This window comes from Pan troglodytes, chromosome 17 (genome assembly GCF_028858775.2).
Source record: "Pan troglodytes isolate AG18354 chromosome 17, NHGRI_mPanTro3-v2.0_pri, whole genome shotgun sequence".
NCBI lineage: Eukaryota > Metazoa > Chordata > Mammalia > Primates > Hominidae > Pan > Pan troglodytes.
The window spans coordinates 20,203,587-20,231,574 of NC_072415.2; the positions used below are offsets into that span (position 1 = coordinate 20,203,587).

At 42.7% G+C, this 27,988-nt stretch overlaps 1 protein-coding gene across 6 annotated transcripts in view; it reads left to right on the forward strand.

The window, feature by feature from the left end:
* The window catches only part of PIEZO2 (piezo type mechanosensitive ion channel component 2), a 478,008-nt gene extending 450,048 nt beyond the window's left edge, over positions 1 to 27,960 (forward strand). For 5 of the 6 annotated variants that reach the window (XM_016933287.4, XM_016933289.4, XM_054671877.2 and 2 more), the window contains 12 exons: positions 353 to 485; positions 1,694 to 1,841; positions 1,945 to 2,159; positions 6,860 to 7,018; positions 8,441 to 8,588; positions 15,920 to 16,108; positions 16,459 to 16,551; positions 17,840 to 18,012; positions 20,341 to 20,469; positions 22,919 to 22,998; positions 25,334 to 25,517; positions 26,427 to 27,960. In XM_016933287.4, coding sequence (XP_016788776.4) covers positions 353 to 485; positions 1,694 to 1,841; positions 1,945 to 2,159; positions 6,860 to 7,018; positions 8,441 to 8,588; positions 15,920 to 16,108; positions 16,459 to 16,551; positions 17,840 to 18,012; positions 20,341 to 20,469; positions 22,919 to 22,998; positions 25,334 to 25,517; positions 26,427 to 26,679 — 1,904 coding nt within the window. In that variant the 3' untranslated portion in view covers positions 26,680 to 27,960. The remainder of the gene's footprint in view (positions 1 to 352; positions 486 to 1,693; positions 1,842 to 1,944; positions 2,160 to 6,859; positions 7,019 to 8,440; positions 8,589 to 15,919; positions 16,109 to 16,458; positions 16,552 to 17,839; positions 18,013 to 20,340; positions 20,470 to 22,918; positions 22,999 to 25,333; positions 25,518 to 26,426) is intronic. The other variant, XM_054671878.2, reaches the window with a different exon arrangement.
* Positions 27,961 to 27,988: the final 28 nt, after the last annotated feature.

Genomic DNA, 27,988 nt, shown 5'->3' on the forward strand with positions numbered 1-27,988 from the left:
ATAGGAAAACAGACATGGGACATCCTATCTGGAACACCTGCATCCTAGTACCCTAGTTAGCACAATAAAAACTATCCTTCCAGTTTATTTACTTCTGAAACAAAGATTGCATAACAATCCAGGAAAGAGCCACCATGGGGTGTTAAACCCCACAGGCCTGCGATGGGAGCAGAGTTGAGGACAAATCCCAAGGCCTCAGTAATTGTTCATAAATGCATCCGTGCATACTCATCCTCCCAAACAGTCCCAAGCTATCCCTCCACCATGTGGGCTCTGGGTTCTGCTTCTTGGATATTTAGGTGAACAAACCCCAGGCTTCACCACCCATCTTATGATCTCTTTTTATTTCTAGGCAGCACAAGCACCCGAAACAGCAGTCAAAAAGGAAGCAGTGTTTTGAGTACTAAGCAAAAAAGCAAAAGGGAACTTTATATGGAAAAGCTTCAAGAACATTTAATCAAAGCAAAAGCCTTTACCATAAAGAAGTGAGTCCATGGGAACATATGGCATGTGTGCTTTATTTTAGGGTTTTGGGCTTTATTATTTCCTATAAACCAGGAGCAGAGCAGAGAAGTAACTTCTCATGTCACAAATGTTATCTGCGTAAGGCAGAATGAAATTACCGCTTTTTGTCTTGTTTTTAAAAATCATTTTTCTGTAAGTGTGATTCATTTTATATCCATTGCATTTATGCACATGCTTTTTCTATTTGAACAGAGTAAATGGGTCATTTCAAGGGCTCGTGGATTGTATTCTTAGGCATTATCATGGTGAAGTCCAGCCAGACTGAGAGGAATACAGTGTCAGTGCTGGAAGGGCCTTAGACCTGCACTCTTATCCTGAGAAGGGGATGGAAGTGCATGGTGGGGAAATGCTTTGTCCATGTTCATACACCTGTTACCCAGCAAACTACACAGGTCCCTCCGCCTGCTGGGGATGGAAGTGGTGCATGGGACTGGGACTGCCAGCTGGGAGTGGAGCCCTGGACAGAGGCTCTGAGAGCAGGAGAGCCAGTGGCACCTGAACGTGGCGTTGAACTGAAGGCAGGTCCCAGAGCAAAGACAGGGCAAAGGTTAGACAGACAAGCAAGAGCCAGCAGGACACCACACTAAGGCACAGAGCAAAGCATAGATAAAAGGCCAGGGTAGTATTTGGGAGCCAGGATGGACACAGGCCCTAAAACAGGAGGAGCAGAGGTGTTGCACATTCAAACGCGCATGGACCAAGCACTCCAAGTCTGAGCACCCTCATGCATTCCCTCATTTACTTCCCACCTTGGCCCTAGGCATCAGGTCTTCTCATCACTCCAGTTTTACAGATAAGAAAACTAAACACAGAGGTTACATAGCATGCTCATGGTTCTCGCCGGTGGTGAGCAACTGAATCAGGCTACAAACCCAACACCTCGTTCCCAGGGCATCATACCATTCTATTATGCTTCAAGCAAGAGGAGAGGGCTGTGGTGCCATCAGCAGAGAGGGCTGCAGTACCTATCTTGGCAGTAAATGTGTATACGCTCTCCGTTAGAACAGGAACTGTCCACAGCGGGACTATCCTGAGGCAGAGAGAGGAAGGTGGGACCTGACTGGAAAGGGGAATGCGGAGGAGTGGCATGATGGCAGTGTCTAGTCATTTCTGCCATCCTGCCCTTCCTGAAACAAGTGGGTTGGGGGTGGGGTTCTCCATTTTGCAGGACGCTGGAGATCTACGTGCCCATCAAACAGTTCTTTTACAACCTCATCCACCCGGAGTATAGCGCCGTGACTGACGTGTATGTGCTCATGTTCCTGGCTGACACCGTGGACTTCATCATCATTGTCTTCGGCTTTTGGGCCTTTGGGGTAGGTTGGGGCAAAGGCCACAGTACCCGCCCTGACCCATGGCTATGGCGCTCCCTCCCGTGAATTGCCTCTCTTGGGCATGAATTTGTTGTCTCTTCCCCAGAAACACTCAGCAGCTGCAGACATCACCTCTTCACTGTCAGAGGACCAGGTCCCGGGGCCGTTTTTGGTGATGGTCCTCATTCAGTTTGGAACCATGGTGGTGGACCGAGCCCTCTACCTCAGGAAGACTGTACTGGGAAAGGTCATCTTCCAGGTCATTCTTGTGTTCGGAATTCACTTCTGGATGTTCTTCATCTTACCTGGTGTGACTGAGAGGTAAGGTCTTCAGAAGCCAGAGGCACCAGCCTGCCTCCATGCAACTGTGTTTCCTGAGGTGATACTCGCATGCATTGCACAGCAGAACTGCCAGCCACAGGCAGAGCCTTGGCACAGCAGCACCACGGGTAGGAAGAGCTAAAGGTTTGGGTCAATAGTCAACGCAAATCCAAAGTGTGAACTGATTCCTCAAAAATATTTTAATTACATATTATCTACATTTGTAGAAATAAGTTTTCTATAAATAATAAAGGTGACAGCCTTAATGACCTGAGCAAACCTAGGGTATTTGTGCTGTGTTTCTCTCTACACCTTAGCAGAGGTGGAGGTAAAGTGGAATATGGTCTTGGGGGCATTTTTGAGAGGGAGAGAGGGCACAGACTAAGTCATGCGAGAAATAGATGAACAAATGGAGGCTGCTAAATGGATAGAAGAAGAGATAGAGGGAGAGGGATGGGGAGCAGATGATAGAGTCTCCACATAGGAGACTGGTGGGGGTTAACTGCAGCGGGGTTTGAAAGCACCTAGCAATGTCTCAGCTTGTGGTAAGAGAAGCACGCAGACCCATCCTGCTGGACTCTGCTGCTGTTAATACAACTAGTGCTGCTGGTCAGGGTGGCCGGAAGCTGTTGGGAAAGGGCTGGTAAGATCCTTCAAAGTGGCTGCTGTGCTTCCCTCTGTCACCTAGAACCCTAAGGAAAGGGTGTTGACCTTCAGTTCCCCAGTGTGCCTGGCATCTCCAAGCTCTGCTCCCTCCCAGCCTTCTTCTCCCCAGCCTCCAACCCAAAGTCTACTTCCTCCTTACTCTTGAGATCTCTGTTCAGATGACACTTCTCTATAGACTGTCTCCCACCTCACGCCTCCAGGCAAAACAGTGTTTATGACAGTTGGTGCTCATGGATGAACAAATGATCCGGTCATTTCAGCAAAGAAAAACAAAGTGGAGTTTTATAAATGGGAAATATCTGCTTTGTCAGGTTATGAAAGAAAAGGCTCTGCAGAAGGTGAATGTGGCCTTGTCCATATGATGCAGTAGGAATAGGAATTTTTAATAAGCATATCTGATTTTATGTACACAAGCAAACTATAACTCTTCGTCACTGGCCTGGGGAGCCACATACCTAATCCAGTGAAGCTGCCATCATCTGCTGTGGCTCTGAAAGCCTCCTCTGGAACTGCGCTCCCAGACTGTGACATGCTAGTCTTTTAAAAAATTTATTTATTTATTGTTTTTAGGGACAAAATCTCACTCCATCACCCAGGCTAGAGTGCAGTGGCATGATCATAGCTCACTGCAACCTTGAACTCCTGGGCTCAAACAATCCTCCCGCCTCAGCCTCCAGAGCAGCTGGGGATACAGGTGCACATCACCGCTCCTGACTATTTTTTATTTTTTTATTTTTTGTAGAGATGAGGTCTCATTATGTTACCCAGGCTGGTCTCAGAGGCCTGGCCTCAAGCAATCCTCCTGCCTGGGCCTCCCAAAGTGGTAGGATTGCAGGCATGAGCCACTGTGCCCGGTCAATGATGTACTATTTTAAACATCCTCAGGTATCTCCGAAAATCTTCATGCTTAACAGAAAATTTGATCTTTTGATCACACCTCCGAGTCATTTGTAGCCAAGTCTTATGAATAACATATCAAACAGGCAGGCTAATATCATTTGGGAAGAATGAATAGAAAGTAATGAAAAAAATGGATTTTACGTATGTGGCTCATAAGTAAACCAGTTCAAGTGTAATTCCTATTGAGAAAATCCAAATTGCTTCTAACAGTAGCCAGAGCCTAATGGCTGCTTTTGTTTGAGTGTTTAGGTTCTGACCATTCGATTTCAGTATAGGAATTATTGCTTTATAATAGTTATAAACATTATTATTAAAAATAAATTCTAATTATAAAATTGTTGCTTTATAATAATAAATGGTGACAATGCAGATATTTTTAAAGGAAAGTAGAATTGGGATACTTTTTCGTGAGTCTACAGTAGAACTAAATAAAGGATTGTTACCCAGAAGAGACACAATAACCCAGTTCTCCATTCCACACCATATATTGGGAGATTAAATAGAGCCCAGGCTATAATAATAATTCAGATGAAGGCCACTGCTTTTACAAATATTATAATTTTTTCATGAGAGTGTTGCAAATATTGTTTGTTGGTATTTAAAATAGAATACATAAAATACATTTTTCAGTACAAAACCAGCCTTCACAGAAACTCTTAATTTCAGAGAAGAAAGACACCTTAAAACGCTTTCCAAGCCTATTACCTAATTTTGCAGATTAAGATAGATACAACCCAGAAAGAAAAGTGATCTCCCCAAAGTCATTCAGCCAGTGAATGGTGATACTAGATCCTAATCCCAGGCCAGCAAAATAAGTAAAAATAAAAGACATCCGGATTGGGTTGGGCATGGTGGCTCACGCCTGTAATCCCAGCACTATGGGAGGCTGGGCCAGGTGGATCACAAGGTCAGGAGTTAGAGACCAGACCAGCCTGGCCAATATGGTGAAACCCTGTCTTAAAAAAAAAAAAAATGCCGTATGTGGTGTCGCGTGCCTATAGTCCCAGCTACTCAGGAGGCTGAGGCAGGAGAATCGCTTGAACCCTGGAGGCAGAAGTTGCAGTGAGCTGAGATTGCACTGCTGCACTCCAGCCTGGGCGACAAAGAGTGAGACTGCATCACACACACACACACACACACAACCCACACACACACACACACACACACAAAATCCAGATTGGATAGCAAGAAGCAAAACCATGCGGCAGATATGACAGCCTATATAGAAAATCCGGTGGAATCTACAATAAGGCTGTCAGAAGTTATAAATGAACTTTGGAAGCTTGCAGATACAAAACCAGCATACAAAACTCAATTGTATTTTTATATGCAGCAATAAATACTCAATAATTTGAATTTTTAAGAATATCATTTACAATGCCATTAAAAATATGAAAAACTATCATATTTAGGGATAAATATGATAAAACATGTGCAAGATTTGTACAATGTAAATATAAAAGGCATGGCTGAGAGAAATTAAAGAAGGCCTAAATAAATCAAGAAGACTTAAATTCATGCATCAAAATACTTGTGAATTTCTCATGAATTTGGGGGAGATGCAGTTTCTCCCCAAATTGATCTATAGATTGACCACGGTGCACATCAAAATTCCCAGCAAGATTTTTTGGTAGAATTTGGAAAGCTGACAAAAATTCATATGGAATTGCAAAAGATCTAGAAGAACTGAAATAACTTTGAAAAAGAACAGTATTGGAGCACTTATTCTTCCTGACCTCAAGCATTATTATAAAGCTGTGATGATCAAGCAGTGAGGTGTAGCCTCAAGATTCAGACGAACAGAATAACGGAACAGAACAGAGAGTCCAGAAATAGAAGACCCACAGTCCCAATTCGGCTGATGTAGGGAAGGTGCAAAGGCCATCCAGTGAAGACAGAACAGTCTTTTCAACAAATGCAAATGGTGCTGGAACCATTAGATATCTCCATGGGTGTGTGGGCAAGAGAGAGACAGAAAGAGAAGGAAGGAAAGAAGGAAGCAAGAAGGAAGGAAGGGGTAAGAGAGAGAGAAAGAAAGAAGGGAGGGAGGGAGGGAAGGAAGAAAGGGAGGGAGGGAGGCAGGGGACAAATCCAAAATATGGCACAAAGAGAAATACGGTGCTTGTATCAAAACATTCAAGTATGGATCTTAATTTTAAGGACAGAGAAGATTATACCAAACTCTCACCAAGTCAAAAGTTTTCTTTTTATTTCCTTTTTAAAATCTGTACTGACCATGTTTAAGACATTTGGAGAATGCTGCATTTATCCAAAGTTTAAAGTGGTCCTATAGCTCATCATTCTTTGAAATTATATTCTAAAATGTTTTCCTAGTGTGAAATTTAATTCTACTATTGTTTTTCAAACTTGTGCTAGCAGTCCTGAACTGTACAATACTATGTCTCTTCACTATTCACCTGGAGAAAAGACTACCATCTGTATTGTTGAGGAAATCATTAAAAATAAATAAACGTTAGGTCACGGAGTTATAGATTTGCAGAACTAGGAAGAATTGTCAAATAAAGACACTGATGTCTTGAGAAATGATGGCTTGGGAAACAAACCCCATAACATATAGACAGAACTGGAACCAAATCCAGGTGTTTCCAGAGTTTGTTAGTCCATTACTTATTTTTATAATGAATAGGAAAAAGAAATTGAGAGTCCACCTATCAGAATTCTTTCTCCTACATATTCCAAATGGATCCTCTCTCTCTCTATATATATATATGTGTGTGTGTGTGTGTGTTTATATATATTTTTAATATATCATATATATAATGTATATAGGTTTTTTCTTTCAGGAGTCTAATTTGGACTATGGTAGCTGCATCATCTACATAGTGAGAAAATATTTATCAGTAAATTCACTTAATAATTTATTTTAATTATGGCCTAAACAACGGTATAAGACAGATTGGAGGCACCATTCACAGGAAATCATTTTAATTATTGAATTTTTTTATCCCAGCTTTTGCCTTTGAAGTGATCCACTATGTGTAGACAGTTCATTAGAATTGAGTTGGAATGAGGAAGGGGAAATTCTGTTGGCCTGTTGTTTTAATTCGACACTGCCATCCTTTTGTTTCAGAAGAGTATTTCATTGCTTCACTTTCTGTACTTTTACATTTTAGGAAATTCAGCCAGAACCTGGTTGCCCAGCTTTGGTACTTTGTGAAATGTGTTTACTTCGGGTTGTCTGCTTACCAGATCCGTTGCGGCTACCCAACGCGAGTCCTGGGGAACTTCCTCACCAAGAGCTACAATTACGTCAACCTCTTCTTATTCCAAGGGTAGGACACTCTGCATTGTCACAGTCACTTATGGGGGAAGAATAGCCGTGGAAAGGCATTTTGTTTCCCAACTGGGAAGTAAGGGGGAGAGGATGAATTCAGCAGTGGGAATCATTGTGGAACTCTTACGATGTTGGCAAAGGAACAAATATGCCTCTTTAAACACCTTTCTATGTTTAATTGCCACAAGCCTGTCCGGGTGCTGTTCTACATTCATCCACGTGGGTTAGTATCCTGCATAATTACTGTGATAATATTTGAGAATGAAAAATAGGGGTACATGATCTGTAAGTATTTATATACTTCTGGGCACAAAAGAACACAGTATGTGGAGCCTGGACTATTCCAAATACCTTGGGAATTCCAAATTATCCTTAGAATTTTTTGTATACAGTAAGTTCCTCCATTGAAGAGGAGCATTCTTTCTGCCTAACACCAACCTGAATGCCATCACCTGTGTGCCCACGTAGCAAGTTAACTACTCAAAGCACATGTGCTCTTCTATGTGACAAGTTTAGCAGTAGCATCTCCTCTCTGTTCTCTCGCAAATTAAACCACGGCATAAAAAGTGAGACAGTCCGTGGCACTGCTGGCTCCTCCTCAGCACCAGACAGAAGAGGTGTCGAGTGCCTTCAGATGCTGTGAAGCGCTGTGTGTGGGGTCGTGTTTCATACAGTGCTAGCCTGCGACTGGGCCTGATGTTGCTTCCAGGGATTGGATTTATATTCACTTGACAGGGCTGAGGCATCCTAGGGGAGAATTTCTGAGTGGCAATCCACACTGCTGTGAGGGCCCTGGGAGAACCCAGATTCTCCAGGCTGGGAGAAGCTCTGTGTCAGTCAAGAGACAAGGAAAATTCTTCAGAGCCTGGAGGAGCCCAGGCCAATCCCTTCTGAAACACAACTGAACCACAGAGGCTGAGCCAACACCATCACTGTGGTACTCCAGCAAGTCCTGCGGCTGAGGGGCCTCACACCCTGGCTCCCTACAACCTCTCCTTCTCCCTCTGCCTTTATCCATTTGCCCTCATTTTTAACCTACCAGGTGCACCACCCCTACTAACTCATCCAGCAACAGAGCCGCAGTCATTCAGCACCGCATGGCCAAGGGTCTCGTAACATGAACAAATACATGTGAAAGAAGCTGAGTCACCTTCACACCTTCACACTTATTTAAAAGGGAGATCCCAGTTGGTTATGATCATCAGAGAAAAGGAAAAGAATGAAAAAATACAAATCCATAGATTCGACTTATAATGAAAAGCAGTTGTGTTCCAAGTTGGGTTTTACTGGAAGGGTCACCTAGAGAATTGTTTCTGAGTCATAAGGTTAAAGCAGTTAAGGAACTGCTTGAGCTCCTGGGTGAGCAGGGTGGTGGGGGCCACCTACGAATGTCTCTCTGACGAGATGTGTTTCCTGCCAGGTTTCGCCTCGTGCCCTTTTTGACTGAGCTGAGGGCAGTGATGGACTGGGTGTGGACGGACACAACTTTGAGCCTGTCCAGCTGGATCTGTGTGGAGGACATCTATGCTCACATATTCATCCTGAAGTGTTGGCGGGAGTCGGAGAAGGTAAGAAGCCAGGAGATGTGCCTTATTCCTGTCTGCTTCTCTTAGATACAGGCTGGTTATAAGATGAATGTGAGCTTCTGCTCACAATGAAGGCATGAGGCAAAAACTACCACAACCTATAAATGTCCCAGTGATTTCCAACCCACTAGAGTTGGGAATTTAGACTTACTGCCGTCATAGTCGTCAATAGCATCCAGATGTTTTCTTCTTTCGGCAACTTCATATTGTAGTTATTTTTAAAAAACGGTATATTGCTTGCTATATCCCAACAACTCTTAAATGGCTCCTTTGGGAGCAGAAAGGAATGTGATGTTATAGAGAAAAGTGGGGCTGGTGGTGGCTTGGACTCATGCTTACTTCTGACTCACTTTTTGAAGAGGGATGGACAATTTAACCTCTTTGTGCAAAGAAAATTGAAGTGCAAATATCTGCTTATTCTGCCAGGCTGAATATTAAGGTTTAAATATGTCTAGATTACTATTATTTATTGCACTTCTCAAAAGTTTAATATATGGAAGAAGAGTCTGTTGCATAAGAGCAATAGGAATACCCAAAAAACATTAGCTGGGGTGATATGAAATGTCTTTCTTTCTCGTCTCCAAATACCCTCCTTGAAAAAGTCTCCTCTGTATGATTCCTGGTGTGTTCTGCAGCTTTCCCTGGGAATTTCAGCGTTACAGTCATGGGGCCTGTTGTACTGTGCTCTCTGTTTATGGGTTTGTGAAGTGAGGGAGATGGGGCTGGCAATATACTTAAAATCATATTTGCTTGTCCTGGTTTCTAAGGAGCAGAGGAGCTGACAGGATGCCAGAATATGAGAGCCTCTCTATCAAAGGAACATTGAGGGTAGCATCTAGGGTGACAAAGGGTCTGGAAATCCTGACACACAAGGAAAAGTAGGAAGAACTAGGGATTGTTTGGTCTAAAGTAGAAAAAAAATAGGGGTATCTGTGCAGAAAAAGTAGATGTTTTTAACAATTTGAAATGTTGGAAAGAGATGAGAAATTGAAATTAATTTGTGAGACTTAAGAAAAACAGAATTAAGACAGGTAGGCAAAAGCTCCAGTATGTTTCAATGGAATATGAAGAATTTCTAACAACCAAAGCTACCCCAAAGTACATGCAAAGGATCACACCCAGGGGACTTATGAAACCTCTGCCGTAAGTCTACTTCAGACCCTGGAATCACTCATTCGACAGATATATCAGTTGTCTGTTGCTGCTAACAAACTACCTCCAAATACAGTGGTTTAAAAAACAACTCTTTAATTGTGGCACATACACACCATGGAATACTATGCAGCCATAAAAAAGAATGAGATCATGTCGTTTGCAGATACATGGATGAAGGTGGAAGCCATCATTCTCAGCAAACTGACACAGGTACAGAAGGCCAAACACCGCATGTTCTCACTCATAAGCGGGAGCCGAACAATGAGAACACATGGACACAGGGAGGGGAACATCACACACCAGGGCCTGTCAGGGGGTAGGGGGCAAGGGGAGGGATAATGTTAGGACAAATACCTAACGCATGGGGGGCTTAAAACCTAGATGATGCGTTGATAGGTGCAGCAAACCACCATGGCACATGTATACCTATGTAACAAACCTGCACATTCTGCACATGTATCCTGGAACTTAAAGTAAAATAAAATAAAATAAAATAAAGTAAAATAAAATAAACAATCATTTTATTTGCTCACAATTATGTAGGTCAGCAGTGTGGGCTGGGCTCCACTGGACAGTCTTGCCTGGAGTCAGTCCTGTGGCTGCTGTCGTCTGGTGGCCCAATTGGGTGTTATTCGATGGTGTCACTCAGACACCTGCAGGTTGCATCTGGCTCTTAGCCAGGCCTCTCTCTCCGTGTATTCGCTCATCCTTAGGGAGACAAGCCCAGGCTTCTTCCCCTGGTGGCAGCACATTCCAAGGGAATGAGAGGGAAACCTGCAAAGCCCTGTGAGGTCTAGGCTCAGAGTTCCACCACCAGTGCTTCTACCACATTCTTCTACTTGGAGCAAGTTTAAAGGCCAGCCTAGATCCAAAGGATGGAGTAAATGATGGGGTTGGCAAAGTCATGTTGCAAAGGGTCATGCCTACAGGATTGAGATGAATTTGAGGCCTTTATTTTTGCAGTCTACTATAAACATTGACTAAGCACATTCTTATGTGCCCAGAACTCTGCTAAGCATGAGAGTAGAGTGGTGACCCAAACATACAATGCTCCACCATCACGGAACTGATGGCTCAGTGGACAGAAACAGGTGTTAATAAAATGGTGACACAAGCTGAATGATGAGAACACATGGACACATGGGGTGGAACAACACACACTGGGGCGGGCCTGTCATGGGTTGGGGGGAGTGAGGAGGAAGAGCATCTGGAACAATGGCTAATGGACACTGGGCTTAATACCTAGGTAATGGGTTGATCTGTGCAGCAAACCACCATGGCACACGTTTAACTATGTAACAAACCTGCACATCCTGCACATGTACCCCTGAACTCAAAATAAAAGGTGAAGAAAAATAAAATGGTGACACAAATAAATGCAATATATATGACAGATGCTTTGGCAGAGGGGCACGTGATACTTTGAGAGCCTCGGGAAGGTAGGGCGTAGGTCTGAAACAGAGAGCTAAGGGAAGAGTGTAAGTTGACTGGGTACAGGGAAAGCATCTACATTTTTATCTTGGTTCCTAGGTCCTTTGCCCTGACCCTTGTCTCCTCTCCTCCACTGTTACAGGGAGTTATTCAGTGGATCTTTTGCCATCCATTGAATAAAGATCATATCTTTATTCGCTAGATAAGGCCTTGACACATCTTTGCACTGTCTGAAACATCCTCTCCACCTCCTCATTGCCTGACTCCTTCCCAACCTCCAGATGCCAATGAAGACACCTCTGTTTCCATGGACCTGCCCTAACCCCTCAAGTCTAGACCCCATCTTTCACTGTGGGCCCCAACAACCCTTAGTACTTCCCACATTGGGGCTTGTTGTCTCTTTTTCTGTCTATTATGAGCTCTGTGATGGCAAGCTCAGTGTCTGTTCATCCATATATGGCCTAGGAATCACTTAATACCCTGAACCTAGACACACAGTAAATGTTTGTTGAGCAACAGCTAAAATGAGTTGCCTATTTGCAAATGCACATATCTCAGTACCTCCCTATGCTGTCCTGGCTACCTGAAATAGATCCACCCATCCTCTCTTGTCTCTGACTCTCTGGAGCTTAAGTTACTGGTTCTTTCCTGGTTTACCTTCTATCCTACTCTTCTATCCTCATCTATTCATTCCTTCCACATTTTTAGATCCAGAGAGAGAAGAGAAATTCAAGAAGCCAAATACGTAGAGTTTGGGATATGTGAATACTGAGAATAGATGTTGAATCTTATATTCGCTAGATTGCTAGTGATCTTTGCACAGTGAGTTTCAAAGGTAGGATGGGTGCTGACACCCAACTGCAGGGACTTAGGAGCTCACTGGAGGCAGCGTCTTGGAGGGATCAAGCCCAACAAGGGCACAGAGAGATAATTAGTTCAAAAGAGAAGCAAACCCAGAGGATAATTTCAAAATGGAGAGTGTTTGGACCTCTCTGGAGACGATAAGGAAAAGCCAGAAGAAAATAGTAAAAATTCTAATATCAGGAAGTTCTGATGGGGGTCTGGAGATTGTAGAGTCAGAGGCACAAGTGAGCGAGTCAGTTGTGGCAAAGAGCCATCACCATCCTGCAGAAAGGGCAGGAGGAGGAGAGGCCAGTAAGGAGCAATCCCGTGCCCGCAGCCTGCGTTCTCCATAAGATGGGGGAGCTCCTCTGCTGAGAGCATGGGAAGACAAGGCCCTTCAGGTACAAGAGCTGCCAGAAGGCTCGGGAAACTGACAGTGAGACGCCGTTTCACTTGGGCGAACAGGTCACGGTGCTTAGGAAGGGGGTTTCCAAATCACAAAAGCCCCTGAATGATCCCACCCAGTGTGACCATCTGCACGGATGCAAGACCATGTTTGTTGGAAGAAGCGGCAGCTGCTCTGTTCTTCAGCTCACTGCCTTGGAGCCACCAGGTGACATTTTTCACACTGTCATGAGGTGGTTGCAGCCACCACCCCGCCTCCCAATGAGGGAAGGCTCGTTCTGGCCTGTAACTCGAGGCATGCATGCCAACAAAGACTTAAATTACCTTTTTATTTTAAAGAAATAAGAAGCCTCATTTTAATATATCACAGCTACTTAAGTATATACTTCCATCCTATGCCAAACCAATGGCTACTTCAGGATATTAGCCTTTGAAATCATCCATGGCAAAACTTCCTGAGACATTTAGGTAAGTGGGAGGTGATACTGGGGAGTCTGAATGAATCTGGCCCTGGTTAGTACTAGTCTGAAAAGTTACTATTATTGATCCCCTGTCTGGAATGAAGTGGAATAATAAGCTGCTCTTAACAGTAACTCTTCCTGGGTGTGATTCCACATTGAATGTGACAGGCTGCAGGGGCTTTACAAACACACTTTATGAAGCAAGAGCAATAACCTGAAAGGCAAAATGTTGGTCCGAGCACACACAGTGCAGGCCACTCACTCTTATTCTGCTTATACCATGACTTCCATGCACCACTTTCCAGAACATTTCAGGAAGCTGATTGGAAATGCAGTGCAACAGGAACACCAAGCAGGAAGCACAGTGAGGAGCTGAGTTACCAGCGGCTGCCGTGAGCCATGATCACGACACTGCACTCTGGTCTGGGTAGCAGAGCAAGAGACTATCTCAGGGCAGCAGAGCAAGACACTATCTCAAAAAATAAAAAAGAAAGAGTTGAATGGCCTAGGAAAGGTAACGGAGCAGCGCAGGACAGGAAGGGGACAATGCCTTTGAAAAGGGAGGGGAGGCTGAATGTGGTGGCTCACGCTTGTAATCCCAGCACTTTGGGAGGCCAAGGCAGGTGGATCACTTGAAGTCAGGAGTTCAAGACTAGCTTGGCCAACATGGTGAAACCCTGTCACTACTAAAAATATAAAAAATTAGTCGGGTGTGGTGGTGTGCACCTGTAGTCCCAGCTACTTGAGAGGCTGAGGCATGAGAATCTCTCGAGCCCAGGTGGTGGAAGTTGCAGTGAGCTGAGACTGCACCACCGCACCCCAGCCTGGGCGACAGCAAGACTCCATCAAGAAAAAAAAAAAAAAAAAAAACAGGCCGGGCTCAGTGGCTCACGCTTGTAATCCCAGCACTTTGGGAGGCCGAGGCCGGCAGATCACGAGGCCAGGAGATTGAGACCATCCTGGCTAATATGGTGAAACCCTGTCTCTACTAAAAATACAAAAAAATTAGCCAGGCATGGTGGCGGGCACCTGTAGTCCCAGCTACTTGGGAGGCTGAGGCAGGAGAATGGCATGAACCCAGGAGGTGGAGCTTGCAGTGAGCCAAGATCGTGCCACTGCACTCCAGCCTGGGCGACAGAGCAAGACTCCGTCTCAAAAAAAAAAAAAAGAGGAAAGACAGAGAGAGAAAGAGAGAGAGAGAAAGAAAGAGAGAAAGAAGGAAGGAAGGAGAAAGGAAGGAAGAAAGGAAGGGAGGGAGGGAGGGAAGGAGGAAGGAAGGAAGGGAGAAAATTTCCAGAGGAGGGGAAAATTGGCTGCATAATTTGAGATGGATCAAGAGGCCTTTCCCCTGTTCTCCCCTGGAAAGGCAGTGTGAGGGCTGAGCAGAAGGAGGGAGGAGCCTCTGGGAATTTTTGAGATGAACCTCAAAGAGACTGGCTTTCAGGAGAGGAACCAATGTGGTCCCACTTCAGGTGGAACAGACTAAAACCACCCTTGGCAGAGATACATTAATCTTCTTTAACTTGCAAAACTTTCATGATCCAGTGTGGGTGCTGTTGGAGTGACAGGAGTGGCCTATGATCTAAATTTGCCTCACTGAGAAAATAACGAAAGAGCAAATCTATACACTTGTTTGCATATCTATGTGTGGAAGCATGTATGTGTGTATATATATTTGTGAATATATATTTCAGATTTTAAAATATGGGACCCTAATCTTCCTTTCAATATAGAAAATCGGGAAGAAAATCAAAATACACTGCTACTGCTATCCATATTTGATGCTGTTGAAAATAGTCAGCAGTATCAAATGCCAGTGCAAAAATATAAATATGCACTGCTACCATCTGAACTTCACGCAATCTCTGTAGTGCAGAACCATAGGGTGCATTGCCTTAGGCACACTGAATGCAGAGTGCACTACGCACTGGCCCTGGCCCACCACCCAGTCAAGCCTCCATTCTCATGTTTCCGGCACCATCTTTGGCACTTAGTGTCCAGGCTTGTAAAAGCCACTGTAGTCATGTCCTGTACTGACTCCCAGGTCTCTCTCCTGGTGTGTAATCTATGGCTAGTGCCTATGGGTAAATGTTAGATTATTTTTCCTTACCTTAATCTGCTGAAATGAATGGATCCCTCCTGAAGATAAATCACATTGCCAAGTCGGGGAGTGGGGGTGACCCCATGTTCTGCATGTAGCTTGGCCTGAGGGGTAACCCTGAAAGGACGGAGGTCATGGAGCAGCAACACTGAAGAAAGAACACACATGTAGATCAGAAGCAGGTTCAATGCCAGACAGCACAGCTCCAACTTCCACTTGTCCATAGTCTTTAAGCAGGGGGCTTAGTGGGTCCTTCATGAATCTATATTAAAGCAAACAGAAGTGCTCCCAGCCTTACTGGTGCACAGGCTCCTGTAGGAGAGTGAGCCCCTGCAACACGCACCTGCCCTCTCCCCACTCCCTACAGCCAGTGCCCAGAGGGGCTCTTCTAATCATACAAATCTTACTTTAGGTGTCGAACAACATTGTCTTTAACAACACGTATCATGAATTAAATTAAAAATCATGTTTTTCCACCCTCCAAGGGCAGGGAAGGGTCAACTGAAAGGCACAGATTTTAAATATTCAGGAATTGAAAGTAAAGTATCTTTCTCTCACATAATCCCTTAAAACCAGAAGGTTCATTCGGCCGGATACTTGATCCCTTGGTCCAGGAGTTCATCACCAGGAAAACCCACCCACAGTCTTGAAGGGAGAAGACCACTTAAGTCCTGTTGGCCCCTGTGGATCCACCAGGGGGTACTGGAGCGACCTCAGGACAGCTTCACATCACTACCTAACTTCATTTCGAGATTGGGACAAGGTTGCTATCCCCATTTCAGAGCGAACAGAGAAGATTCAGGGCCAAATCCATGTTCCCAGCACCACAGGAAGAGCACTCGCTCTCCCCCAATCCCGCTGCCTGCGGGAAAGCACCGGAGCCTGAGCCTGAGCCTTGTCTGAACTCTCTGTTGCAGAGATACCCTCAGCCACGGGGCCAGAAGAAGAAGAAAGTGGTGAAGTATGGCATGGGAGGAATGATCATCGTCCTGCTCATCTGCATTGTCTGGTTTCCTCTTCTCTTCATGTCTTTGATCAAATCTGTGGCTGGGGTCATCAACCAGCCCCTGGACGTCTCCGTCACAATTACCCTGGGAGGGTATCAGGTAATCTCTGTGCACACCCCACCTACCAGAGCCTTGCCCCACGCCACACTCCTTTATGATAGCTGTCTGTAGGGTATTTAGTCATGGGCTGCCGACCCTGCTGTCGGCATTTGACTGCTCAACAAATACATGATGTATGAATGAGGTGCAGAAGACATTGAGAGACTAGTTCCCCTTTGGTCTTGAGCACGGGAATAATCACTCCAAAAAGAGATCTCGGATGCCATGTATCATGGGATAAACATAGCCTACATAAATGGGCTGATATCCTACATAAATGTTTTTCTTTTGACTCAGGATGCAGAGAAGAGCTGGGGAATATTGACAACACTGTTCTCTTTGTTTTCCAGCCTATTTTCACAATGAGTGCCCAACAAAGCCAGTTGAAAGTTATGGACCAGCAGAGCTTTAACAAATTTATACAAGCTTTTTCTAGGGACACCGTAAGTAAATCCCTATAGTAGATTTCTGTGAAGACCTCTCATCTAGGGAAGTTCACTCGTTGTCATTTAATGCTTTGCCATGGCCTGAGGTGGTGGGAAGGAGGACTTTTCAGGGTTTATCAGTTACATACAGCAGATTCCTGGCCACTGGCCACTTTGATAATCTAAGAAGTTATGTCTATGTTGTCGGACATTAGTGGTAATAAACATTTAAATATTGATCCATTTTAAAAATTGTTTAACTTTTTAAATTGTGGTATATATTCATCTCCTGACTAGTAGGCCTACTCTGGGAATCTGTCCTAAGAAGTAATTCAAAATATGAGAACGCTCTATCTAGGCACTGGCTTATGAGTGCATTCTCTGCATTAGCAGAACTAGAGGCAATTTGCGGTTCAGCAAACAGGAGCTGGTTGAGGAAATTAAGGCAGATGTATTACATGAATTTGATTGGCAAGATACTCTAGAGTGGTCATAATAGGAGAAGGAGCTTCTACTTTTCATTTTATTTATGTGCCATGTTGTCCAAAGATTTTCTAAGCAACTTATTTTGTAATTAAAAAATTCATTACAGAGAGTATAAATGACATGACAATTTCTCAAACTAAAACATAAATTTTAAAAAGGCTATTATTTTTTAAATTACAAAAAATAAGAAATACATCCCCTAAAACTTAAAACAACAATTATGTTCTGGTAGCAGAAGGGTGGCTGATGTTATTCTCTTGTCTATATTCCACACTTTTAATAATATAACATAATCCTCATCATTAAAATTTGTCTTATAAATAATTTTTTTTATTTAAGAGAGTGAATAGGAAGGAGATGCTTCTTTCTTCTGTAAAATTATCACCTATAATGCACACTGTCAAAACTAATCTGGAACAATGAGCAGTTCTTCAGAGAGGGTTGGGATGTCCTGAGCAGATTGTTTTGTCTCTCTCATGACAGAGACGTTCCCCCATAGGTGATAAATTTCCTTTTTAGTGGAAAGGAAAAATGACACTAAATTATCTGTTTTTCCTTTATTGTTTAACTGGAATGATTCCATAGCTGTATTGATGGTAGCAACTGCTGGGATTGGATAATGTAACTGGAAACTGCCCATACCTGTGGGTAAGGAAGCCAAATTAGTGCAATGGAACACTCAAGACCATCCATTATAAAAATATTCCCTTCAAAGGGAGAAACTTTTTCCATACTGCCAGTTAAAAGGAAGAGTGACTGCTTTCTTTATACAGCATGATGCATATAATCTATTTATGCATGTGCATTTGTGCACATACAGGGTGCTATGCAATTTCTGGAAAATTATGAAAAAGAAGACATAACAGTAGCAGAACTGGAAGGAAACTCAAATTCTTTGTGGACCATCAGCCCACCCAGTAAGCAGAAAATGATACACGAACTCCTGGACCCCAATAGTAGCTTCTCTGTTGTTTTTTCATGGAGTATTCAGAGGTAGTTACTGTATTTCCATGTATAATTTATCCCTTTCCCCAGTCTAAACATGGAGTTGGGGGATGGAGGGTGTGGTGGGATGGAAGAATGGAAACTTTAGATTGATGTGGATCTTACTTTATCATTATAGCCTTGGGAACTTACCTTCAGTGCCAAAGCTAACATTTTTATTTATTAAATAATGACTTGCCTAGGAATCACTAACCAGACTAAGAACTTCTCAGTTTTCCTTTTTTGTAGTTTTTAGCTAACTTTAGTTTTCTGGTTTTGGGGTTTTTGTTGTTGTTGTTGTTGTTTATTTTTGCATTTCAAAATCCACTGTATTTTATTAGCTTAATGTACAATTGGTGAAACAACACTTAAATTTCAAATGTTTCTTACTATAATGCAAAATAGTATTACTGTGAACACCTCCCTCGTGCATCACTTACAGCACTATTATAAATCTACCACAGGGAGCCTCTCCACTTAGGTTTTCCTCATGCATCTTAGATTTCACTGTCCATAATCTTCCATGGAAAAGGAAGTGAATTATGCCCACCTGAGAGAGAAAGGCCGTTCCTAGCTCTGATGCAGCAAGAACTGGCCACGTGCTTTCACATAAACACTAGAAATGAAGGCAGAGCATCAAGTGATTTGAAAGTTGATTTAAATTAATACTGGTTTTTAGAAAATCTAAAATTGTTTCAATGCAAAAAAAATTTTGAATGTAACTATAAATCTCCAAAAAAATCAATATCCTGCTCCTTATAAACTGAAATCCAAATAAATTATATATTTTAAAGTTGGGTTATTCTAGATAATAAGTTGTTTTTAAAGAGAGGCTGACAGTGAGTTCTGTGAGCAAGAAAGAGAGGGTAGAGAGAAGAGAGGCAAGGTGATGATTTACAAAATGAAACAGTCTGGGGGAATTTTACAACTTTCACCAAAGGCTGAAGTTTGGTCTAAATGATAAAGAAATTTCAGGCCGATTGTGGTGGCTCACACCTGTAATCCTGGCACTTTGGGAGACTGAGGTGGGCAGATCACTTGAGGCCAGGAGTTTGAGGCCAGCCTGGCCAACATGGCGAAACTCCGTCTTTACTAAAAATACAAAAATCAGCTGGGAGGTAGTAGCGCATGCCTGTAATCCCAGCTACTCAGGAGGCTGAGGCAGGAGAATCGCTTGAACTAGGGAGGCAGAGGTTGCAGTGAGCTGAGATCACGCCACTGCACTCCAGCCTGAGTGACAGAGCAAGATTTCGTCTCAAAAAAAAAAAAGAAAAGAAAAGAAATTGCAGCCTCTGGAGGCCCATATTATCACTTGCATTCCACCAATACTGGGGAAGCCCTACCTGACCCCCTTCCAACGTGTGAGATGCGAGGGCAGCTTGACTGTCTCCAAAGAGAGAGACTTCCTGAGAGTCCTCTCTGCCCAGCCTGAGCCAGTGGCCAGCACGTGGCCCCTGCTTTGTTTTTCCTTGTTGGTAGAAAGAGCATATCTCAGCAGAAGTTCTCACATCCAAATACTGCATCCAAAGCCCAACAGTTTAGTGATGCAGTTTTGGGAACCTCAACATAATACACTAGTTGATTAACTTAGCTCTTTCATCACAGTTTTGAGATTTAGAACCCTAAGCAAGCTTATTTGGGCACGCAAGCAGTAGGTTCATTTGGGTCCATGAGAGCGACTTCTTAGTTAGAATTAAAAAAGAAGCATGACAGGTACAGAAGAATGCTTTCTGGCATCTAAAATTTACAAGGAAACAGTTAAAAAAAATTCAAAGTGGGGCTGTTCAGAATGTAAAGAACTCCTTCAATCCCATTTTCTCCTTTTAAGTGTCCCAAATTCCTTATATCCAATTCTGTACAAATTACCAAAAATTTACTTTCTAGCCTTTTCTTTAAAGAGCTACTAAAAACAACAACAACAACAACAAAAACAAAAAAAAACAGAACAATTAAAATTCAATTTCTGACTGAATATTCTTTTTAACACATGGAGTTTGTTTATTGCCGTGGAGACTAACATCATTGGGTTGATATAAGAATATTTTAAAACCTCGTATTAAAACATTGAGATGGGTTCTCTTTTGGTCAGCAGGTTCCTCCTTTTTCTCACCTTCAACTCTGTTTTAAAAGTGTTTGTGGCCTCCTTGGGTTCTATTAACTCGATTGTCTAAGAAGCTGAGCATTGAGGTGAAGTAGACTGAAAGGGTCAGGATTGACAATTGTGGACCCAATGAAAACGTGGTGACATTAATCAAATTAAGAGTTAAATATGTTGTAAATCTCTTTTCCAGACTTCTGAATAATCACTGACATTAAGCTTTTTTTTTTTCTTCACAGAAACTTAAGTCTGGGTGCAAAATCGGAAATAGCAACAGATAAGCTTTCTTTTCCTCTTAAAAATATTACTCGAAAGAATATCGCTAAAATGATAGCGGGCAACAGCACAGAAAGTTCAAAAACACCAGTGTAAGTGTATTTTTTCCTACTAATAGAGCTTTGTTAGGTATATGCAGCTGGTACAAAATGTCCATCTACAGATTCATGTGTATGAGGAATGCAACTTCCTTCTTTGGTAACACAAAGTTAATTTCTATTTGGAGGCCCCATTTTGCAAGATTAAAGAGACTTAATCTCAGCTATGGAGTTTTCTGTCCACTGTCCCCAGGGTTATGTCTATGTTCCAAATGAGGGTTTGGGCCAGGCATGGTGGCTCATGCCTGTAATCCCAGCACGTTGGAAGGCTGAGACAGGTGGATCCCCTGAGGTCGGGAGTTCAAGACCAGCCTGACCAACATGGCGAAACCCTGTCTCTACTGAAAATACAAAGATTAGCTAAGCGTGGTGGTGCACATCTGTACTCCCAGCTACTTGGGAGCCTGAGGCATGAGAATCACTTGAATTCTTGAGGCAGAGGTTGCAGTGAGCCTAGATCGCGGCACTGCACTCCAGCCTGGGCAACAGAGTGAGACTCCATTTCAAAAATAAATAATAAAAAACAAATGAATGAGGGTTTGTATGGTGCCAGGCTACAGGGAGCTCATCAGTGCATGGAAAGTGCTGGCCCTCTGGGCTTCCATTGAGACAGACATTATTCTTCCAGGTCTGTCTTCAGTCTGCAGAGTGGCTGTCTCCCTCAGCTATTGGGACCCATTTTGGGGCACGCTAGAAATCATCATGCTGATTCTCATGCGATTTGGAGGTGTGGGAGCTCTGGCAGGTCCACCTGGGTTCATATGGCCCAACATAGTATGTGCCCAGTGGTACCGCATTCTCCCTGCCCTGCCCCCGGGGGTACTGGGCTATTGGTGCCTCCAAGGGCCCTATTCAGGAATGGGACATGGGACTGCACTAAAATGATCCAGGCCTCTTGTCATTCATGTCTGCCACCTGATCGTGGGTACCCACTTCACTCATTCACCCTCAGTGGAAAGAGGTGGGGCTCAAGGTTCCTTCTTAGGGAGCCACTAGTGTCAAGCACATTCTCCTCCCACTCTCTGTGCACCTGGCCCAAAAAGTATTGATCTCATCTCTAGATGACAAACCTTGCTCTTATCTGACCATAATCACCAAAAGCCAGGCAAAGACCCTGTGAGACCCTTTTCTACTATTATTCCTGCCCCTGGGTCTCTGAATGGGGGTAGAGTATACACGGTTGAGGAGGACAAGGGGTAAAAGGAAATTTGGAAAAAAACATATTATATATCTCAAAATACTATCCCGCCACTTAAGTACTCCACTTCCAACAGATGCAAGCTGAGATGTTTAGATTCTAATATATGAACTAGCAAGAAAAAAATGACATGGATCTAAAACTGCTAAACAAAATAGTCCAGGCAGCCACCAGTGATGCCCCCAGTTTTGTCCTCCAGACTGCCCTGGCCCCATTGTAATGCATGGAATATATGGATCACCAGGGTGCAGGCCTTAGAAGTGTTCCCAGACTGAGATATGTTTTGCGACTCACTAAAGTTGAAGGGCCCTTGGAGACCATCAGATCCTCTCCTATCACCTCCCAGATGATAAGGCATATCTACTCAAGAATGTATTGAAGGCACTGGGCTTGTGGGAGGCAGAGGTCACTCGAGGTCCAGGCCACCATCTTTCTTCACCTCTCACTCCCCTCTAGATCAATTCATGAAGTCTACTTGTGTATTAGTCCATTCTCATACCGCTAATAAAGACATACCTGAGACTGGGTAATTTATAAAGGAAAGAGGTTGAATTGACTCACAGTTCCACACGGCTGGGGAGGCCTCACAATCATGGCGGAAGGCGAAGGAGGAGTAAAGGCACATCTTACATGGCGGTGGGCAAGGGAGCACGTGCAGGGGAACTGCCCTTTATAAAACCATCAGATTTCATGAGACTTATTCACTATCACAAGAACAGCATGATGATGGAGGAAAACCTACCCCCATCATCCAATTATCTGCCACCAGCCCCTCCCATGACGTGTGGGGATTACGGGAGCTACAATTCAAGATGAGATTTGGGTGGGGACACAACCAAACCATATCAGCCTGATTATAGATATGTTTCAAAATCTAAAAATTAAAATTTGCAGCGTGCTCAATGGTATGGATAAGAATTGGAGGATCCTAGCAAGAAACAGTGCCCCTTGGCTTCAGAAACAAGCTGCAGAATTGGGAAAAGGCCTGTGGCTGTTTGTAAGCCATCGCCCAGCTTGTTGTACAGACTTACATGCAGATCCAGATAAAGCTCAGTGAATTTGCTCCATATGAGAGAGTTTTGACTGTAATAGGAACCCGTAAATTATGATGTCTACACATTGTACAGATATATGAAACTTTCACTATTATTTGGTGATACAAGGTCAACAATAACAACAAAAAATCAATTTTAGGTGGGTAAAGCAACTAAAACGTAATTATATCTTTTTTTTCTTAATGTACAGGACCATAGAAAAGATTTATCCATATTATGTGAAAGCACCTAGTGATTCTAACTCAAAACCTATAAAGCAACTTTTATCTGGTAAGAATGAGAAAAATTTGTTTCGGAATTGTTTTCAATCCTAGTTTTATTCAATTTCAACAGTTTGTGTTTTGGGCCTTCATGAAACCACTTTCTAGTTATCTCTTCCTGTGTGACAGACTATGTATGAAACCCCTGACAGCCTTCACTAGCCCAAAGGAGTCACTCACTCAGCTGGGACCCACATTCGTCATTTTCTCTTTTTCATCGATATGGAACTTGATTGACTTATATTCACACCAAATTTCTTATAGTACTGATTCATCAGATTATAGACTTGTTTCTATTAGCAGCCAGATTACTGACAGGAAACTGTCTCATACATTGTTAAATATGTCTGCCCCTCACAATAAGAACAGTAAAAATATAGCATGAAATGTACTTGATTCAGCCCAAGGATTAGTAGTATCACTAGAGGCACTTTAGTGATTGAATTTTCGCAATATAACTTGGATGGTATAAATTCATGTTTCTGGATTCCATTAATTATCAAGAATTGCTTGACTTCATGGCTTGAACCAGAAGCAGATGTGTAGATCTGGACAACGTGGAAAACCAGTGCAGTTATCTGGCACACATTCATTCATTCTCCAACATGGGCCACTACGCACTAGGCAATAGGCCAGGCGCTGGAGCCTGGGCTCTGTGCTGCTGTGTTTAGCTAGAAAGATGCAGACATAAGTGAAGAGTTGGAAAGCCACACAGAGATTGGCCTAGTAGAGGCCCAATGGAGGGCCCTGGGGATGGGCAAAAGGCCGGGCTCCACATCACACACCTTTCTTCCTCAGCAGTAAATAAGTATCTCTTGCAAGGTATTTGCAAGACACATTAAGAAGTTTGCTATTTCCCTTTCAGTCAGGAATAGTTGTAGAAATGTTTCATCTGGACATGCAGATTGCTCAACAATCAGTAATTTCCCATGAAATAATTCTGTCCCTCCACAAGCCCTTCCCGAGGTGACTCGGTGCTGCAAGCTCCTGTGTTTCCTCCTTACAGCTGTCTCCCGACTTCAGAACCAACATTCTTCCTGTTCCTGTGTGTTCTGGGTGGTTCACCTTCTTCCTTGATAAGGACTTTGGCTCTAATAGGATCATGCTGTGCCTTACTCTTCTTCATTGATCCATCCTTCCATGCCATAGACATTTTTTGTCAAGTACCATTCTTGGATTCCTACCATCTAGGACAAGCTTTTCCAACCCGCAGCCCATGGGCTGCATGTGGCCCAGGACAGTGTTGAATGTGGCCCAACACAAATCTGTAAACTTTCTTAAAACATTATGAGATTTTTGTATGATCTTTTTAGCTCATAAGCTATCCTTGGTGTTAGTATATTTCCTGGCTGACCCAAGACAATTCTTCTTCTTCCAATGTGGCCCAGGGAACCCAAAACATTGGACACCTGTGATCTAGGAATTTAGTATGAAATGATGCTGATGTTGCTCCCACCTTCACACAGTTTAGTTTATAGTTCACCACCATGTTTCTCAGGGGAAGCACCAGTATCATTGGCAGAAGTGGAATCTTCTTAAAAAGACCTATACAATGACACTACAAGCTTTTTACCCTATCTTTTACAACTCTTTTGCATTCACCCTAAACTCCAATAAAAGTAATCACTGACCCGATATTATGGTTCTCAGAGATTTGCTGAGCTGTGTCCCATCACTCTTCCTGAAATGAGCTTCCCTCCTCACCCACCTTCACCTGTCGAAGTTCTCACTTGGCGAATCTCAGCTCAGAAGTTATCTCCTCTGTGAAGCACCCATGGAGCATACTATCCAGAAGTGGTCTCTCTAAGCCAACAGACCTTGTCAATGCTGGTCCCATGGTGGCTGTCTTGTGCCCATAAATTGTGCTTGTGTACACAGTCTTTTCCCATGGAGATAAGGAACAATGTTATATGCAATTTTGGAATCCTTTAGCACCTAATTGAGTGCCTTCCTCCTATGAGACATGCAACAAATGCTGGTAATATGAATGGACTGGTTGATTTGATCACAAGTCAGCAATTTGGGTTTTTAAATGTCTACAGAGTCATTTGGGATTATCAGCTCAGCTGCTCAGGTGGTGGATCCTCCACTTTTGCCCTGTGGTTTTGCTGCCATGCCCGTGTGGCAACAGCGGCTGACCTCTCTCACTGAAAAGGAAAAATCACTTACATACCCAGGGCCCTCTCTTCCTTGCCCATTCACGCTTCTAGTATGTCCATGCATCCTTTTCATCCTAGAACCTTATGCTATAGTTAGTAACCAGATTTTGCCATCTGAAAACTGTTGCTGTGCATGAAATCCTAAAATTCTCATGTCAACTTAATTTTGCATTTCTACCCTTCTAGAAAATAATTTCATGGATATTACCATCATTTTGTCCAGAGACAATACAACGAAATATAACAGTGAGTGGTGGGTTCTCAACCTGACTGGAAACAGAATATACAATCCGAACTCTCAGGCCCTGGAACTGGTGGTCTTCAATGACAAAGTCAGTCCCCCAAGTCTGGGGTTCCTGGCTGGCTATGGGTAAGGACTCATTGAACAATTCACAGTTACAAGAGTCTACTTCTGTATCATATAAAGTTGAGAGTGGGAAGCCTTTTATCTTCTTAGAATTCGCTAATTTTAGAGCTGCAGTATTAAAATGCACACATCCTTGTGTGCATTTTATTTCAAAAAATGAGGCACCAGAGTCCCAAAGAGATCAAAACTCCCAGTGTGACTCACACAGCCCAGGTATATGGCTTCTTTACTCCACGTCTTCCTGTTATGGCACAGTTTAATCCAATCCCATGTTTACATGTATAAATTGGCACAGAAATATCACTTTTCTGCTTAGATTTCCTTCTAATCCTTAGCAGATGGATCTATTAGACATCCTGCTTTTGAACTTCTGAAACATCGCATCATGTTCTGATGCTTAAATCCTAGGACACACACATCCCCACAAGACACAAATATAAAATATTATATTTCTCAAAGTTAGCCTCATAAGAAATGATTTTCACCCAGAATTTTATAAAAATTAATCTGAGAGACAGTATTGCTAAAAGGAAAGGAGCCTGCCACAGAAAATCATATGTATTATATTTCTACCAAATACATTATATGGTTTATGCATTTAATATATGCAATAAAACCACCTAAAGTTCATACATGAAACGGTTAGCATTGATTATTTCCAGAATGTGAGATTGTAAAGGACTTTCATTTTTCAAGTCTAACAGTTCTGTAATACATAATTCTATTTTCTATTTATAATAATTCTACAATTAAAAGTCAACTTTTTAACCAAAGGGAAAAAATGTAAGATTTGATTTGCTTATTTCTTCTACAGAATTTGAGGGAAAGTAATATTTTTTTCTTTTAGACCTGCTTTTCTTTATTAACTATATTTAACTGCTGTATGCAATTTCTACTTACTGTTTTTTTCAGTATTATGGGATTATATGCTTCAGTTGTCCTTGTGATTGGGAAATTTGTCCGTGAATTCTTCAGTGGGATTTCTCACTCCATCATGTTTGAAGAGCTTCCAAATGTGGATCGAATTTTGAAGTTGTGCACGGATATTTTTTTAGTTCGAGAGACAGGAGAACTGGAGCTAGAAGAAGATCTGTATGCCAAATTAATATTCCTATATCGCTCACCAGAGACAATGATCAAATGGACTAGAGAAAAAACAAATTGAAACCTTAGAACACAGACTGCAAATAATGTTAACATTTGAATTTTTTTTAAAAGCACAATATTCTCATAAGAGCTAAGCATTTCTAGTTCGATGGAAATGGTTTGTTTCTCTTCTGACAGGTAGACAAAAGGAGCTGATATCCTTCTGCAGTAAAAGCTACCTTGCAAGTTAAGGCACTGTTGAAAATGTTATTTGTAACTCCATTTCTCTGAAATCAGGGCTACTTGCTTTATGTTTTAGTCAACAGTGTCTTGCATTCTGATTGATCATGTGAAGGAATCATTTATGGGCCCCGTCCCTAAGAGAAACAGAAGAGGAGTCAGAAAGAAAGATGCCTGTGTTTTCCTCTGTGGGGCCCGTGCACTTCCTGGAGAGATGCTACAATGCAATATACAGCGCTCCATCCCCACTGGGGAAGCTGCTGTGATGAGACTAGATGAGCCTTCAACACACTCAGAAAATGCAACAGCAATAGGGGGCAGACAGCTCCTACCTGTGTTTCTAGGAGCAAAAGAGAGGGAACTAATTGCCCGTGAAGACGCCAGTGGAAGGATCAGCCTCATTCTAAGCAAAAACATAGTATTAGTGATACTCTTACTGCCTTATCTTAACCAAGGACTAATAGGATACCTTTCCATTAAACACCAGTGACTTCTCAGGAAAAAAAAAAAAAAAGGAGCAAAACAAATGATGTGTACACCTGCTTTGTTATGGTCCAGCAGTGACCAGCTTCAATGAGGGGAACCATTCTGGAGGGCTGCGGTCTCCTGTGCAAACAGACATGAGGCAGAAGAGTAAAAAGACCAACCCAGTGGGACCTAGAATACTTTGTAACTCTTTAATAACTGAGGTCAGGACCGCTCTTCTGCCTTCCCCTTCCCTTAACGTGCTTTTTCCCATTTCCATGATTTAAGGCAATGGTTTTTCCAGTATGTGACATTTTCCTTCCTGTTTTTCAGGTATATCAAAGAGTTTACATATTCCAATTCACATTTTTACATCTGAGACGGGTTTTTTAAGTTCATAATTATGAAAGAAATATGTATATTGAGCTTGGGGAAATAAAAATGGCCTTTTCTTAAATTATTATTATTGGTAATACAACCTCTTCATGAAATAACAATGTAGCATGAAAAATTTATGATTGAAATGTAGTTTTCATTCCATATTAAGACACAGTTTCTGAGAAGAATCATTGAATGGACTAGAATATGTCAAAAATTGATCCTGTGTAGTTTGGGTTCAGGGCTGACTTAAAATAAAGCACATCCTGCAAAGTCATTTTAAGAATATTCCTTATTTTGCTTTT